This window comes from Anoplophora glabripennis, unplaced genomic scaffold (assembly GCF_000390285.2).
Source record: "Anoplophora glabripennis isolate ALB-LARVAE unplaced genomic scaffold, Agla_2.0 scaffold811, whole genome shotgun sequence".
Lineage (NCBI taxonomy): Eukaryota > Metazoa > Arthropoda > Insecta > Coleoptera > Cerambycidae > Anoplophora > Anoplophora glabripennis.
Window position 1 is genome coordinate 79,206 of NW_019417047.1, and position 17,597 is coordinate 96,802.

Below are 17,597 nucleotides of genomic sequence, written 5' to 3' on the forward strand. Positions count from 1 at the left end.
AGGTTTTATAAAATTTTAACAATAAATGCGATAGTTATAAACAAATGAAAAAATGGGCACTTTTCTTGTTTTTTTGCAATAACTTTTTTGTTTATTAACCGATTTTAATTTAACCAGTCTCATTTTGTAGATAATTTTACTCCCTATAAGCTGTCTGTGAGTCACTTTTCGCTAAAATTGTTGGTTTTCCCTGCAAAGTGAAAAAACTGTTTTCCTCACTTATTTGTTTAAATAGAAAAGTTAGCTAATAAAAGTTTTTGACTCACGAGACGAGAGATGTCTTGTATTATGTTCCTTTAGACAATTTTACAATAATCTAACGGATAGGACTTTTTTCGAGTTAAAATTTAATTTGCTTGGTCTAATTATGACACCACTGAAATAAAAAAAATAATAATTTTTGAAATGCAAATTTTGTTTTGGATAAAAATGATCTCTTCACTTTTTTGCGTAACCTTTACCGATACGTTTAGATAAATTTAAAATTATACAAGTTGTTGGACAACAGCGTGTCAAAAATGAAGCAGTATTTTCATCATTCAAATTATATATCTGTTTTTTAAGAGATAGGACGTTCAAGCTTAAAAAAATATATATGTTTAAAGGAGTAAGAAAATACGTGAGAAGACTTGAAGGTATATTCAGGTACAGAGAAGTCACTTTGAAAGTATTTTATAAAATCATTTAAATAAATCATTCATTTACAAAAACATATTTTTTCCATTGGCGTGTCATAATACCTCATAGCCACTGTGAGACTTAATTTGTTCACGTTTAATCATTTTATTCATGTATTGTGCACACATTTCGTTTCTACATTTTCATTTGTTCAGAAGATATACAGGCTGTCTACTATAAGAGAGCCACTCCTATGAATCTCGCTTAATATACGACGCACGTCAAAAATCTTTATATGTTTTTCGTTGCATTTTTTGAGGCCTTTATGCTCGTAAAAACAAATTTGAGATCCATGGCCAACTTTATGAGAAATCATAACAAAGACGGAAAAGTACCGAAAGTTTAGGGCCGTCTAACTTTTTTTTATTTTAAGAGACAGAGATAACTTATTTTAATAAAATTTCATGGCAAAATTGATATCTTTCACCTATTGTAAACAGATTTTTAAAATATCGTATGTAATTTGCTGCGCCCTCTACGAGGGCAATAAAAAAATTGTTATCGAAACAGGCTGTGGCTACAAAAAATTACTTGTACAGGGCGATTCACTAGATTTTGACCCCACTTTAACTTTTTTGTTTTAAGTTATAAAAAAAATGTGATATACAAAAGTTGCACGATCTTTTATGAATTTTTCGAAAATGCTAATTGAAAAACAAATGAAGTCCAAACAAAATGGCCGCGGATGTTAACTTTGTTAATTTAAATGGAACACCCTATATATTTTCACATATTTGGATAGAACGTTTCCTATATCGAGCATAGTCATATAGGGTTTGTTGGGCCCATCTCTAACAATAAGCGAGATACTATTAAAAAACGAAAATATGTTTTTTATTAAGAAAATAAGATATCTTGTAATTGCTAGACATCTTTCAGGCATTTCTGCCTTTTTTCCAATTACAAAAGGATTTACAGATTTAGTAATATTTTGCCATATCGGACATAGATATGGTTCAAAATGCGTATGATGTATTTTAACTAAATCTCACTAATTAGAGCGTGAGAGACCTAATTCATGGACAATGTTATATGGTAGGCCGTGACAGTGACAGGTAATGTCATGACAACATTGTTATTGTTTGGCAGTTTGTATTATTATTTAATTAAAATGGGTTATACAGAAGTAGAAAATTGAAATAAAGTTTAGACAATAGACAATACACTACCCTACAGAAATTCCAATTACATTGTTCTTCTTCATACTCTACCTACATATATGTATTTTAATTCAAAATATTTCAATTTTCTACTTCTGTGTAACCTTATTTATTAAATAATAATACAGACTGTCAATCAATAACAATGTTATCATTACATTACTACCTATCACTGTCACTACCTACTATATAACATTGTCCATGAGTAATTAGGCCTCTCACGGCCTAATTAGTGATATTTTGTTAAAATACGTATACGTATTTTGGACCATATCAATGTCCGATATGTCAAAATATATTACAACTAAATCCGTAAATCCTTACGTAATTGGAAAAATTGCAGAAATGCCTGAAAGATGTCTAACAATTACAAGATGTATTATTTTCTTAAAAAAAAAGCCTTCTTTTCGTTTTTTAATAGTATCTCGCTTATTGTTAGAGATGGACCCAACAAACCTTATACGACTAAGCTCGACAGGGAACGTTCTATCCAAAGCTGTAAAAATACACAAGGTGTTCCATTTAAATTAACAAAGTTAACATCAGCGGCCATTTTGTTTGGACTTCAATTGTTTTTTTATTTTTTTTTTATTTTTTTTTATTATTTATTAATAGTCACTTAGCAATTTTACAATTGATGTGAACGTCAAATAGGTGCTTATATTACAAGTACATAACTCATAAAAAAAACATGAAAGCAAATACACACACCAACAAACACACCTACACACAATAATATAAAAACATGGCACAATATACAAGAGCCAATAGTATTTAAACCGATACTACATTGAATATACGAAACATTTATAATGTCAATACATGTCAATTTTTAACTACCATTTTCGAAAAATTCATAAAAAATCGTGCAACTTTTGTATTTCACGTTTTTTTATAACTCTTAAAGCAAAAAAGATAAAGTGGGGTCAAAATATAGTTAATCACCCTGTACTACATGTTGCCTGTATCTTTTATATTTATTACATTTTTTATAATTATGGTATAAAAAATGTAAACATTGTTGTAGACACGTGGCAGCTCTAAAAAATTTAATAAATATAATGCACTTATTTTAAGCAAAATACACACGTTATTATAATATTGGTTTTTTACTTTAGAGAAAACTGAGCCTTCAACATTGTTCTTGCACAGACAAAGTAGCTTACGCTAAATGTAGCACGCTATGAAAACAAATGTGTTATCCCAGTAATGTCATTATTTAACAAATTGTTTATTGTTATAGTTTATACATAACTGTTGGTTTGCGAATTGTTACAGTTAACTGTGATCTGAAAAACTAAAATTTTGAATAATGATATTTTCACATATTGAGAAGTGTAATATGTTTATTCAAGCACTTGCGGAATGTAGAAAACCTTCGTTAATAAAATCAACTGTTGTTAACAGAATTTTAAATTATGTAAATAGTAAAAATGAGCAAAACATTGAGAGATTGGAGTGAAGTATAATTTAGAGAAGAATAGTGCAAGAAGGATATTACAAAAAAATGGTTTCAAATGTTATAAGGTGAAAAAAATGCGCCTCTTGAGCTTGAGGGAGGATGATAAACCGAGGAAATTAGGGTTCTGTAGGTGGTATGCAGAATAATTTTCTGGTCTGATGTGCCTAATTTTTGTAACAATGGATTTTTTAATAAGAACATTTACTTGAAAGGGACTAATGGTAATTTACATGGGGTTAGAATTCTTGATACCAAAATCATAGGACCTCACTTCTATGATGGTAAACTGATGGGTACCAGATATTGCAGATTCTTAGCTTCAAAAAAGTACATTTTATTCATAAAATTGTTTGTAGTTGACCCGTTTAAAACAATCTCTATACATTAATCTACATTTTTGATACCAAAATTATAAAAATGTAATAAATATAAAAGATAAAGGCAACATGTAGTATATCGCATGAAAGAGGAAAAGATAAGCAATTTTTTGTATCCACAGCCTGCTTCGATGACAATTTGTTTTTTGTCCGAGTAGAGGGCGCAGCAAATTACATACAACACTTCAAAAATTTGTTGTTGTACACCAGGTAAAAGATATCAATTTTACCGTGAAATTTTATTAAAATAAGTTTTATCTATCTCTTAAAATAAAAAAGTTAGCCGGCCCTAAAGTCTCGGTACTTTTCCGGTTTTTTTACGATTTGTCATAAAGTTGGCCGTGGATCTCAGATTTGTTTTTATAAGCATCAAGGCCTCAAAAATTGCAACAAAAAACATATATTCTTGACGTGCATCGTGTATTAAGCGAGATACATAGCAGTGGCCCTTTTATAGTAGACAGCCTGTATATATTTTTTTTAATTAATTTTAATGCTTCTGAATCCCAAGGATGTGGAGTTTCGAAAACATGTTTATGTAGCAAAGTGTCCTGAATTTTCATACCTGAAATTCGGGTCATCCTGAAAATGGAGGCAATTCGTTTTTATAATAAAATTCTTCCTATTTTGACTAGAAATATATTATCTAGGATTTATCCAAATGTCCACATCCTTCAAAAGTGTTAAATTTTGGCTAATTAAAATAAAGCAGTTTTTTCCTCAACCAAAAACCCCGCAGTATATCTAGACTGTCCTTATTTCACAAAGAATTTAGGAAATATTCGTCATGATGCATGATGTTCGTTATTTTTACTATGTTAAAATAGTTATTTTGCAAAGATTGCCGAGATATTCGTTCTTAATTAGGTATTTCTTTTAAAAGTCTTTAACATTTTTTTTGGTTTCGATGTCATCTTGTTTCGGTTATGACGTTGACGACATTTTTTAAACCTGTATATCCTACGGAACGTTCTCGCCGAACTATGTACAAAATGAAACAACGGTAAGAGGACCCTTATGGAAAGTGGTTTTCAACTAATTTTTTTGAAACTTTGCCATGTGATAGTTCTGATTGCGTAGATCAAAAGTCTCAATGGGCACAAAGTCTGGAAGACCTTTGTTTTGGACCTACGGCCCTTGAAAGTTAATTTTTTCCTCTTAAGCTGCATAGTAAGAATACAGCGATGATTCTTTTTTGTAAAATTACGTTACGTTAATAGTAAATGGCCTTTGCCCGATCGATTAGAGATGTTTTCAACTTCCAATTCCGACCGAAAGTAGCCTACTCGGACCGGAAGTCTGTTTTTTCAAATAAAATAGTAGATATAATTTTTTATTGCGGTTCAGAACTACCACATAGCAAAGTTTCGAAAATATTAGACGAAAGCCATTTCCCATGATGAGTGCGTGGTTCTTGAAATGAGTTTCCAGCACATTCATATCTATCGAATCATTCTAACTGTTAGAATAGAATAATATTACCTCTTTGTTGGAGAACGTTCTGCCCAAATACCTAAAAACGTAAGCGTTCCCACGCAATGTCGACAACGTCATATCGTAGTCACAGGAGCAACTGCAAGTGATTGTGATTTTTCTGCGTCAACAGGTACAACACCAGGGAATATTAAAACGCACAAGAAAATTCCCGTTTTCATCGTAGAATATCATCACGAAGTAATTCCGTTTATATATAGAAATATCGGATCCAGACATTTGCCTTTGGAAGGATCGACATTGATCCATTTCGATTCACACCCCGACATGCTTATACCGAAAAATATGCCAGCAGAAAAAGTATATGAAAAAGACGCACTCTTCGACAGTTTGAGTATCGAAAATTGGATAATGCCCGCCGTTTACGCTGGTCATTTTACGAATCTGGTGTGGGTTAAACCGCCGTGGGCCAAACAAATTAACGATTCACATCAAAAGATTTATTTGGGGAAGGACAAAACGTCCGGCACCATAAGGGTACATTGTAAGGAGAATTATTTCATATCGGAATGTCTGTATAAGAAATTGGACGATTTGGAGAACATAAGAGAAGCCAACTTGGACGTGCTAACCGTGGGGGGTAAAATATTTAACTATAATGAAAACCTCAATAACGTTCGCGGGACCGTTGAAAAATATAATTCACCCTATATCTTGGACATAGATCTGGATTTTTTCAGTACGAAGAATCCTTTTAGAGATATTTACGAGAAAGCGTCGGCATACGAACGACTCGAAGAATTATACAAATTCGTGCCCCCAATGGATAAAAATGATGACGTAATTGCGGCAGTGGTCGAGAAAAGGGAAAAACAAATAAATGCTCTGGAAGGGATTTTCAGAAATTTAAAGTTGAATAAGGCAATACCAGACGTGCACGAAAAAGATGCGGTAATACAACAGGTCAACGAACTGACGTCGTCTCTTATGAAACATTATAATAACGAGGATATCGACTGGGATTTAATTCACGATGCCGGCTGTACCTGTGACGATTCTGGATTACCTCACCACATTTCCAACGACGAGGAACTGGTCGTTATGTTTGAGAGTTTTGAACGTTTCCTAGAAATATTACCTTTCCCTCCTGCCATAATAACCGTTTCCAGATCCACCGAAGATGATTATACACCTTCTGATTATGTCGACACCATTCAGGAAAAGTTAATTCATATTTTAAGAGAAAGGTTTTCCTGTGACGAACCGATCCGTAACTATTTAGATGTAGTTTCTGATGATGAGGAAATTTAATACATATTAGTAAAATTCATAATACTTAATCGATGAAAATTGAACATTTATTTATTTTCTTTTACACGTACGTTCCCGCCTAGCATCAATCACAACTCTTTTTCTATACTTGTCCGCCAGTATCGCGTAGTGAAAAAATATTAAAAAATGTATTTAAGCCTGTCGATTATAATGTTAAACTCGTTAAACGAATACTCCGAAACAATGTAAATGATATTAATTAAAATATTTTAAGTAGGTAGGTAGTATCAAGTAGGTTGTGACATTGGGATATACCTTTATTTATAATTACAGAATAAAAACAGTAATACTTAAGTAGTATTATTGTATTCCGACCTGATCATCGCTCTAAGTCTAAATTGTTACATTTTGATAGTGTTTAAAAAAGTGTTAGTGATGTTTCCTTAAAAATAGTTTTTAACAGTTGTTGCCGATTAATTTTAAATATTACACAGAGGTTCTTCCATTTACTACACGCGGCGTAGTCCCAGCAACCACTGTCCTAAATATAAAATACAAAAAGAAACTTGGGGAGTTATCTCTTTTTTCTGTACCTGACAAATCTGAATGAAGCAAGTGGACACCAGACTTTATCCAAATATGGTCGCTGTTACGATCGAGCATCTCAAACAAAAAATATCATCTACCGAGCACTTACGTAAGTAAGGCCAAGGTAGAGTGGAAGACGTTTCTAAAAAACTATTTTTAGCACGTGTCGGAAGCAGGGCTTGCGAAAATACGGGTGCAACAGTTAGTCATCATAATCTGAATCTTTCATTCAACTTCTAATAATGTGTTGTCTTTATGTAACATAGATGCCGTGATGCCGTTTAAAGGTTTAAATTAAGTTCGTTCGTATTTCTTTGGATAAATTAAGGCGATCCGTGTCGTATTAGCACCGGTCATATAAGTCGATATAGGTTGTGAAAGATTGATTTTGAAACATGAGTGTTAAGTTACGCATGCGTCCACCGTCCCCAAAAAGTGTTACTTTTGAACCTTGTTTTTCGACTGGAATCAAAGAGATCCGGAGCTCACTGAAATTTAGGAATGTCGCAGAGTGGGAACAATTTCTTAGTAAGTATGTATTTTCAAAAATTGTCCCTGGTAGATTGTAACCGTCATAGATCGATCGGTGATTACGAAATGACTGTGGGGCATATATTATTATTACCTAATGCATTACGTTTTAGTTTTCAAAGCCGTTGTGAAGCTGGGAATTTTGAAAACACTGAAAATACTGAAAAAATTAAATTCTGATTGAAATCGTTACGAACATCGAAGTTTAAAAGCTATCCAATGCTTACGAGTTTTGTTCTGTTGCGTAAAAAGAGACGAGTTTATAGTAAAACATAAAATATATGAATAAAAATGAAATCTGTCTTATAATACCTACGGAGTATTTGTAATTTGTATACACGTACACGTGCGCACACAATCGTGTCCATATCAACTTCTGATGAGATCATCGATGTACGTGTAGGTTTAGTTTATAATAATGTGTAACGCGAATTACAATCAGCCACACTTGACCTAGGTACTACATTTTTAGAATGGGTTACATAATTAAGCTGTTTGTTTTATTTACCATCATACCATCGCTGTTGTACTCGCCTACTTTTGTACATACAACCTAAACATCCGGCACCATATTATTTTATTTTTATATTCAACTTTTGTCTGACCAAATATGTAATGAGATTAAAATTGCCATCAAACAATAATTCTGTATTTATTAAAAGCAGGACTAAATTTCAACATGATTTTTGTACTAGACTTTTTAAATCAAATTTCTCGAAAACTATTAATTCTAGACATTTCTAACAAGTACATCTTTTTTATTGAAAAATTATGATTCAGGGCAGATTCTTATTACTCTTTATTTCTCATACCACATGTATAGAGTTTTAGTCAAAACCTACCGAAACCTACATATGAAATATACAGTGTGTTTGTAAATAAGTGCGAAATATTTTAGGGTGTGGTTGCCGAAGTTGTTTTGTGAAGAAAAGTTCATATAAACATAGGTCGAAATATGCTTAGTTTCCTAGATACATACCTAGTGTTTAAATTTTAATTTTTTATTTATTTTTAGTTATTTCAAAGAGTTTTAAAGATATTGACTCGAAATTTGAAAAACGCTTTGGATGAATATATGTGCGTTTTCTGGGGTGATCCGAATATTTCTACTTGCACTAGTGGCGTTCGTGCGAGAATGCCACAACCTTTTTTAATAAAAAAAATGTTACGCCACCGACTTTTTCCCGTTTTGATATATTTTTAGAAATCCGCTATCTTCAAAATGTTTCGTAGGATAGGTACACCGTTTTTGAGGAAAAAAATAAAACATATTTTATTGTAGCTTTTGTTAATCTTCTATTTTAAAAGCCTCTTCTAATAAAGCGTTATTATGTTCAAAGTAAAAATGCACTTCAACATTGAAAATAAAAAGTTGATATGAATGTGGGTGAATATTTCAAAAAGTTTCATTATCTAATATAGTAACATTAAACCAAAACAATAACACAAAATAACAGTAATAAACATATTTTTCTAATAGTCGCAAACCTACAAGAGATGTTGAAAATGACCTCCCTCACAAATGTACAAGATTCAACTCTTCGCCTCATTGACTGTCGTATTCGCTGAAATATTCCTATTGTATTTCTTATTGTCTCACAGCCGGCTATAATTCGATTTCGATTCCTCAGGTCTTCAACATTTTCTTTCCAGTCAGTATCTTTAAAACTCTGAATTAATAAAAATAAATAAAAAATTTAAAATATAAACGCTCTGTATCTCAGAAACGAAGCATATTTCGACCTACGCTTATATGAACTTTATTTCACAAAATAACACTGCGGCAACCACCCCCTAAAATATTTCACACTTATTTACAAACACCCTGTATAAATTAAACGCTAGTAGATCACTCTTTTAGTGTGACGTCACATATTTCGGCAACCCGCAACAAAATGTCAGTTGAAATTGTACAGATTGAATCTGACCCTTGTATACTATTTACATACAAGGTGTAACTGAAATAAGTATTCAAACTTTCTGAGCTTGTAAAACAAGTCGAAAAATGACGAAAACTTTAGTACAATTTTTGTCAGTGGCGGCTCCTAAGGGAGCTACGCTCTCCTAAAGGGGTAACCTCGGAAACAGTTTTTAATGCGTAACATCCAAACGGCTCGACATTAAGTCACGAAATTTTGGTGAGATATTAACCTTGACGTGCTTAATAAGTCTCATAAAATACATTTCAAAATTTGCTACAGGGGCGTGAGAAAATGCAGGACCCAGGGACAAATTTAATCATATCTTTTTTGTAGTCAATTTTTTCTAGTTCCTGACTCGAAAATATTGAAATTTGAAGTATTTAACATAAAAAAGGTCCTCTTGTTAAATTTCACTAGGATGTGCCGTTTTCCAGTAAAATCGATTTCAATCATTCCCAACGTGCTCCAAATTCAACTTTCATTACATAGCAAAATAAATTAATTGCAGTGTGCCATGGGGAAAACAACTAGTCTGACAGTTAACAGAAATGTCAAGTATTTTTAGTTTCAAATTTGTGTCATTTGAGTATTCGCAGTGCCGTTTTATAGTAAATAAAAATATCAAATAATTTAAAAATGCAACAGTATACATTTTCTGAGTATGTAGATATGCTTTTGACGTTAGGTGAATGTCATGGAAGCGCAAGAGCAGCCGCACAACGATACGGTGAAAAGTTCCCCAACAGAAATGTGCCCAATTACAAAACATTTCTTTGCACAGAAAGGCGTTTGCGAGAACGGGGTACGTTAAAAAGGAACAATTTTGAGAGAGGCAGGCGTAGAATAATTAGAAATGTCCTGAATGAGGAAAATATTTTAAATTTAGTTGAAGCTAACGCCACACTTAGTACAAGACGACTATCAGTTCAAAATAACATGTCTCATATGACAGTATGGAGGATAATGAGAGAACAACAATTGTATCCCTATCATTATAGACAGGCCCAAGACATTTTACCACAGGACAGGCCCATGCGCAGACAGTTTTGTCAGTTGGTTTTAGACAGGCAAGCCGAAGATCCGATGTTTCTATCGAATATTATTTTTACCGATGAAGCTACCTTTACCAGAAGCGGTGTTTTTAATATGCGCAATGAACATATGTGGGCCGAAGAAAATCCTAATGCTCGGAAGGTAACCCATTATCAGCATTCATTTAAAATAAATGTTTGGGCTGCCACATTAGGAAATAATCTATTTGGATATCACATCATGCCTGGAAATTTAACCGGAGCAATGTACCATCAATTTTTGTCTACTAGATTGTATGAATTTTTAGAGGATATTCCTTTGGTAAGACGAGGTTCCTTATGGTACATGCATGACGGCGCCCCTCCTCACTTCAACCGTCAATGTCGACAGTGGTTAAACGAGCACTTCCCAAATCGCTGGATTGGCCGAGGAAATGATGCTGCCATAAATTGGCCTCCACGGTCACCAGACCTCAACCCAATGGATTTTAACGTGTGGGGTCAAATGAAACAAAAAGTGTATTTCCAAGCTGTTGACAATGAGGAACAGTTGCGTCAGCGTATAGAAAATGCATTTAATGAACTCAATGTGGAGCACAAACTATACCGGAACCTATTTTCTTTGGAAAACAGGTTACGTGCGTGCATTAGGGCAAACGGCGGACATTTTGAAAGTTGAATCTAGTCTGTCTTCTTGACTAGGGCACATTTTCTGCTAAAGAAATTAAGATATTTGGTTAATTTGTTAAACTAAACTAAATGGTTTAAATCTGTTAAAATGTTACGTAAAAGTTTCAGCCGCTTACAATAGTTTAATAAATAATCTCATATGTATCTATTTTTTAGCTTTTATTTATATCACCATATTTTTATTTGTTACTATTAAGAGTGTTAAAAATATTTGACATTTCTGTTAACTGTCAGACTAGTTGTTTTCCCCATGGCACACTGCAATTAATTTATTTTGCTATGTAATGAAAGTTGAATTTGGAGCACGTTGGGAATGATTGAAATCGATTTTACTGGAAAACGGCACATCCTAGTGAAATTTAACAAGAGGACCTTTTTTATGTTAAATACTTCAAATTTCAATATTTTCGAGTCAGGAACTAGAAAAAATTGACTACAAAAAAGATATGATTAAATTTGTCCCTGGGTCCTGCATTTTCTCACGCCCCTGTAGCAAATTTTGAAATGTATTTTATGAGACTTATTAAGCACGTCAAGGTTAATATCTCACCAAAATTTCGTGACTTAATGTCGAGCCGTTTGGATGTTACGCATTAAAAACTGTTTCCGAGGTTACCCCTTTAGGAGAGCGTAGCTCCCATAGGAGCCGCCACTGACAAAAATTGTACTAAAGTTTTCGTCATTTTTCGACTTGTTTTACAAGCTCAGAAATTTTGAATACTTATTTTAGTTACACCTTGTAGATATCTATAAAAATGATCAACTGCAACGAGCCTTCTTTGCATTTTATAGTAGGTCTACCAAGTATTTTGTATAGTTTTCTCGGCTTTCTGCTGTGTCAGTCTGTTTATCGAGTGTTTTTTTTTCTTCGAGTGGTTTTTTATAGACGTACTCTTAACCACAACCAAACTTTCCTTGAATGATATCCTGTTGCGAGGCTACTTCAAAATTATCTTTAAAGCGCATGTTCAGTAACATTGATTGAATTTTAATTTATTAATTACTAAAAAAGTCAATATTGTTCTAAATTTAAAAATATTAATTCTATAAGTAATTCTTTTAGTTTGTCACTTGGGATTTGAAACTTCTTAAATATTTCTAATATTGCTAGAATATCGCGATATTTAAGGTTATGACAAAGAAGACATTTTTTGGCACTTATGTCCAAAGTACCTACATAAGGTCGAAAATCGATCTGGTAAGAATACTGAGAAATTCTTCATGACAATGTATGTATACTATGGAGTTGCCTGTTATTTGGCGTTTGTGACTTCACTACTAAAAAGGTCTATTGTAATGGGGAACAAGGTACTTTCAATGTTTATATTAACTGCCATGTTTTAATTACTTTTGTGCAAAATTACATTTTTTATTGAAAAAAATTATAGATACCTACTCATTAAAAAAAAAGTAAATGTGGTTGTGATATTTGGGGAAGCCTAGTACGGCTTTATAGAAACAAATAATTTATGTCAATGATCAACATAAATATTGAAAAGTTTATAAACACGTTTTTCTTCGTTTCCTATTATAAATATTTTATGAAACATTTTTTATAATTATTTTAAAACACAAACTAGTTTGACTTACAATTTAATAACGTATGTCTATACACATGCCACATACCAATATTTAATAAATCGTGGAAAGAGTACCTATATAAGTATATTTTTTAAATTACAATAAATTTTTAATGTTCGGCACTTTGACCAAAAAAAATCGGCAGAATAATTTTAGATTAGTATTCTGGGGAACACTTACTATTATTACTCCTAAAAAACTGACCCCTCCCCCCTCCTACTTAAAATTTAGCCGTGTAAATGAAGTGATTCTACTGTAAGCTTGGGCTGTTACAATTACTGAAACATGATACCGTTTTCAGAATTTAATTAACTTCAGTTGTTTTCAAGAAAAACATTTTCCCTAAGGCGCAACAATCACCCGGTACAATATCATGATAATGATTTCAGTATAACTACTTAGCAACATAAAAAAATTATATAAAATTTTCATACTTTTACCGCTCATTTAATTTTTTTCAGATGCTTTATTAGCCGATCTCCAGAATACAGTGACTGGATCTTCCGGCACTACGGGATATGGTTCCCTAAACACTTGCAGAGGCATTAGGCAGTCGCCTGAAGTGGAGGTTACATCCGTAAAGGTAGGAACTTACTTCATTAATATACATATCTTCAAAATATAGTCTCAGTTGTTTTATTCTTACGAATTTCAGAGCGGTCACATGAAAGTTATTATCTCTGTTATACTTCGAGTTATGAATTTATTGTGTAGCATATATTTAACACACGTTTTAAATAGATGTCCTGTAAATTTTTTACATATTTGCAATGAAAGGGAAGTTCATTTGGGCCAAAAATGGTTATAAACAATGTGTTAGCCTCGGATGACTAGCAACTGATTTTTCTGTCCACACCTCCCTATGTATTTGAAATAGCCTGTCAAACGTTATGCAGATGTTTCTCTCCAAATGAACACAGATCCATGACTTCCCCGATATGGCAGATAGAGAAAAAAAATAGCTACCTACATATAGCTAAGACGTTACCACAAAAAAAAAAAAAAATAGCCCAGCAAATGCCATGGAGTAATATGTTCTTAATAATATTGTAAAGCAGCAGTACACAGCGTGCCTATTCTCAAAATGGGAGACCATAAGTTAGGTATGCAAAAAATTACTATTAGTTGTATACAGGGTGTTCCATTTAACACTCCCGCTGCCAATATCTCCGAAATGAAGAAATTTATTTAAGTTTCGGAAATTGGGGTTGTTAGGTTCCTCGAATAGCTTCAAATTGTAGTTAGAATTGTTCGTTCAAATTTTTTTGTATAGATGGCGTGGCGATACTAAAAAATTTTTTGTTCCCTGGAACGTGGAAATACAGTCCTTCTGAAATATTGTTAAATTCTGAGTAATTTTGGTAATATAAAGTTTTTTCCTATATTTACTTGTTTTCGAGATATGTCGACTTCAATATGCAATGTATGATATACTTAACAGGAAAGGAAAATCTATTATTTTATTTAAATCACACTGAGACAAAATATTCTTTTAAAATATTATAGTAGAGTTTTCTCCAAGGAAAACATACATCACTTCAGATACCTATCTTTTAAGTAAAGAGAAGTGGAATGAAGTATTTCATGACAATTTCTTTGTAACCTTTTAAATTCGAAGTAAAGAAGTTATTAAAGTATTATTCATTTTATAATGTAGAGGAATACCTCACTAGCGATTTCTTGGACTGGCGTTAGGGACCTTTTTAAATTTGTTTTACATGTATTGTCGATTTTTTAAATTATTTCTCATATATACCTAACTATATACTATTATTTATTTATTTTTACTAACAGTTGTATTCAATTACTTGTTTCTATCTATCTATCTAAGTACTATCTGTATTTACATTTACGCTTGACAATTTCTCATATTTACAGTAGGTAAATCTATAGAAAATAAAGATTATTATTATTATTACATATTATTATTATTATTAATTAATATTATTTTTTCTAATTTGATATTTAGGCCAAAACAAAATTCGGAAAATGAGTTACTTATATGCAAAAATTGAATGACAATCTTGCATAAAAAAAAGTTGACCATCGTTAACGAAAATGTTAGCTTATGTAATACCTGAAAGTTTAAAGCTGGATTTAGCTTTTAGTACCTATTTGCAGTTACATACAAAATTATTCATACAAATAAGAGAAAAACGAAAGTACCTATTCATAATGAATTGAAATATGCTTATAAAGTGAAGTCGTTTTCTAGGAATTAAGCACAAACAATGGAATTACAAAGATTTCGAAATTTAACACTCCATAAATTCATAATATATTACAAAAAGAAAGCTTACCATTGAACTTCAACCAACGTGTCTAACTCCCTCGAAGAATCTCGACCATATCCTGGCCTGGCACATTCACTCGCGAAACGCGAAATTGATGAGTGAAATTACCGAATATTTCTAAAGATGCTCGTCCCTAGCTCAACTCACCAATCAACGGATATCAACAAATTTAGTCATTAAGTTGATCACGGCAACCAACATGGATAAATTCCGATCAGTCACTTATGGTCACTATCACTAACCGTCTTTCATCACTAAACCATTGTGGATGACGCACGAAACACTGAAATAAAAACATTAAGTATATTAGTCTTTTAAAAACACTTAAATCAACTCAGAAAATTGAGTTTATCTTTTACAAATTACTTTTAACTTTATTATTAAAGACGGTCATTGATTTACGGTTATACTTGGTCAACCATCAGAAGAAATGAAGATGATAATATTAATCTATTAGTCCAATTAAATAAGCCTTTAAATCGAAATTTTGGTCAACTTGCCTGAATTTTTGATACGAGTTAGTTTGAGGTATGTTATAACAATAAGTGACAGTAATTTTTTGTTCAACCCCCGGCCAAGGATTTCAAGTCACGGAATACTTGCTGTAGGTTTTCGCAATAACCTTAATTTATAGGATACTTTTAGTAATTATTAAGGGCGGAATAAGAGTGTTGCTTTTCAAACAAAGTATAATAACGTTTTAAATTCTTTTATGTAAGTACACCAATCCTATATTTATATTTGGTAGCAAGCATAATGTCATTTTTTTCCATTTCTATATCGACCAAAAATTTTGGTGATATCGATGCTTTATTGTGGTCTCCAAATGGGAGAAGTAAACCAAAGTAATTCATAAAGAAAAATAAATATATTTACATTTGTATACATTCCTTTTTTTTTGTTTGTTTATGGGACATTAGAAATCGTCGCTCCTTTACCAATTTGGTAATGTGGAGGTACCTACTTGTAGCTTTTTAGGTTTTGACTGAGGACTGGCGTAAAGTATAGATTATACAGACACGAGGATTATATATATATACATTCTTTGATACTATGAATGCTTAATGGTGATAAATCACAAATTCCTGGGGATAGAATTTTTATCACCTCAGGACATCAGAAAGATTATAGCCATTAGTCTGTACTAACCGTAGCCCCTACTAACAGCATGCACAATGCGTCACAAGACCTGAGGGAAGCAGATTACAGCACTGCTTTTTTCTTAAAGATGGTGACTGCGCATGCTCAGGTACTCATGTCATAAAGAGGGTGCAACATTTAACCCCTTTCTATATAAATATTATTATAAATATTATTACAGAAAAAGGGAAGCAATAGGTTTACATTTTCAAGCTAATTTAGATAAAGTACCAATGAGAAATAAAAGAACTGTAGCTATTTGAAACGTTTTGAATTTCGTCTAGATATTTTGTTTCAGAAACATCAGTAACTATTAGCATGACCGAAATTTTTTACTTTGGACTTTAATTCAAATTCAAGGCAATGTACAGTCCACTGACATAATAGTTATAAGACACATACAAATGTAGTTATCTATTTCTTGACATTTGATGTATACTTGTTATATAAGTGTGATATAAATTATTGCTTTTATTTCTGAAAGCCAAATTTTTCTTTGATTCATAGCCCAAAGAACAAAGCTATAAAGTTACAGTATGTTGAATAAACATTCTTAAAGGAAGCCGTTTTTTACAACTTTGTCTCTGAATGGCATTGGTATATGACCACTAATTGAATACCTCTTCAAAGTAAGATGCAGTTTCCAGTTTTTGCTATATTCATTTTACTAATTGGTTTAATATGTCTGCTTATATTTTAAACTTCCTAAACATCCTTTTGATTTTGTCTGTCGTTGATGTAGTTTTTAGATAGGACTATTTCGATATTACTTGTACTAATATAATTTGTGAATTATACCTTCAAATGGCATGTACTTCATCTTAACAGATGCAAACTTTTGATTTGTTTGGCCACAATCAACAAAATTCCATAGTTGGTGAATTATATATTTATATGTACAGGCATATACACTGTAAATAAATCGGCCTGAGTGAAATCCATTGAGTGAAATCATTGAGCACATTTTCGGTCAATACTGGGCACCTTGACAACTCTACACATTTTTGATAATATTTGAACCGATAGTTTCACTCATAAAATTTTAGTTGTATCTACTCATACTAATAGAGGAAAATTTCACTCAATCGCATGGACAGAAATTGATACATTATTGAGTGAAATTGAGTGAAAATAGGTCAAATGTTCCTTACAGTGTATATTTTTTAACTTTTATAACTTTCGTACGCTTCTTAGGTTGTAACTCTGGTTAATATTAACATTTTTATTCATACTATCAGGCTACTCTTCTTCTAACCTAATACTTCATTTAAGGTTTCCTTATGTAATTTCTTCCTAATACTTCATTGAAAGTTCCCTTATTATCACTTAATTTTGTCCTCTCCTCAATTACTATCTTTTCATACACTGTCATAAATGAAACAGTATGTATAAAAACAAAACTTGATCGTTTTTTTTTTTGTATACCCACTTATAGAG

At 32.2% G+C, this 17,597-nt stretch overlaps 2 protein-coding genes across 6 annotated transcripts in view; one reads left to right on the forward strand and one right to left on the reverse strand.

Annotated features, from left to right (window-relative positions):
- Window positions 1-15,089, reverse strand: part of LOC108912455 — a 50,500-nt gene extending 35,411 nt beyond the window's left edge. Inside the window, exon 1 of the mRNA XM_018717686.2 lies at window positions 15,027-15,089. Within this exon, the coding sequence (XP_018573202.1) occupies window positions 15,027-15,029 (3 nt within the window). The 5' untranslated portion in view covers window positions 15,030-15,089. The remainder of the gene's footprint in view (window positions 1-15,026) is intronic.
- Window positions 1-17,597, forward strand: part of LOC108912452 (paxillin) — a 65,515-nt gene that overhangs the window by 9,117 nt on the left and 38,801 nt on the right. For 2 of the 5 annotated variants that reach the window (XM_018717683.1, XM_018717682.2), the window contains exon 2: window positions 5,284-6,737. In XM_018717683.1, the coding sequence (XP_018573199.1) occupies window positions 5,284-6,422 (1,139 nt within the window). In that variant the 3' untranslated portion in view covers window positions 6,423-6,737. Of the gene's footprint in view, window positions 1-5,283; window positions 6,738-7,351; window positions 7,500-13,187; window positions 13,310-17,597 lie in introns of those variants that run through there. The other 3 variants (XM_018717681.2, XM_018717680.2, XM_018717679.1) reach the window with 2 other exon arrangements.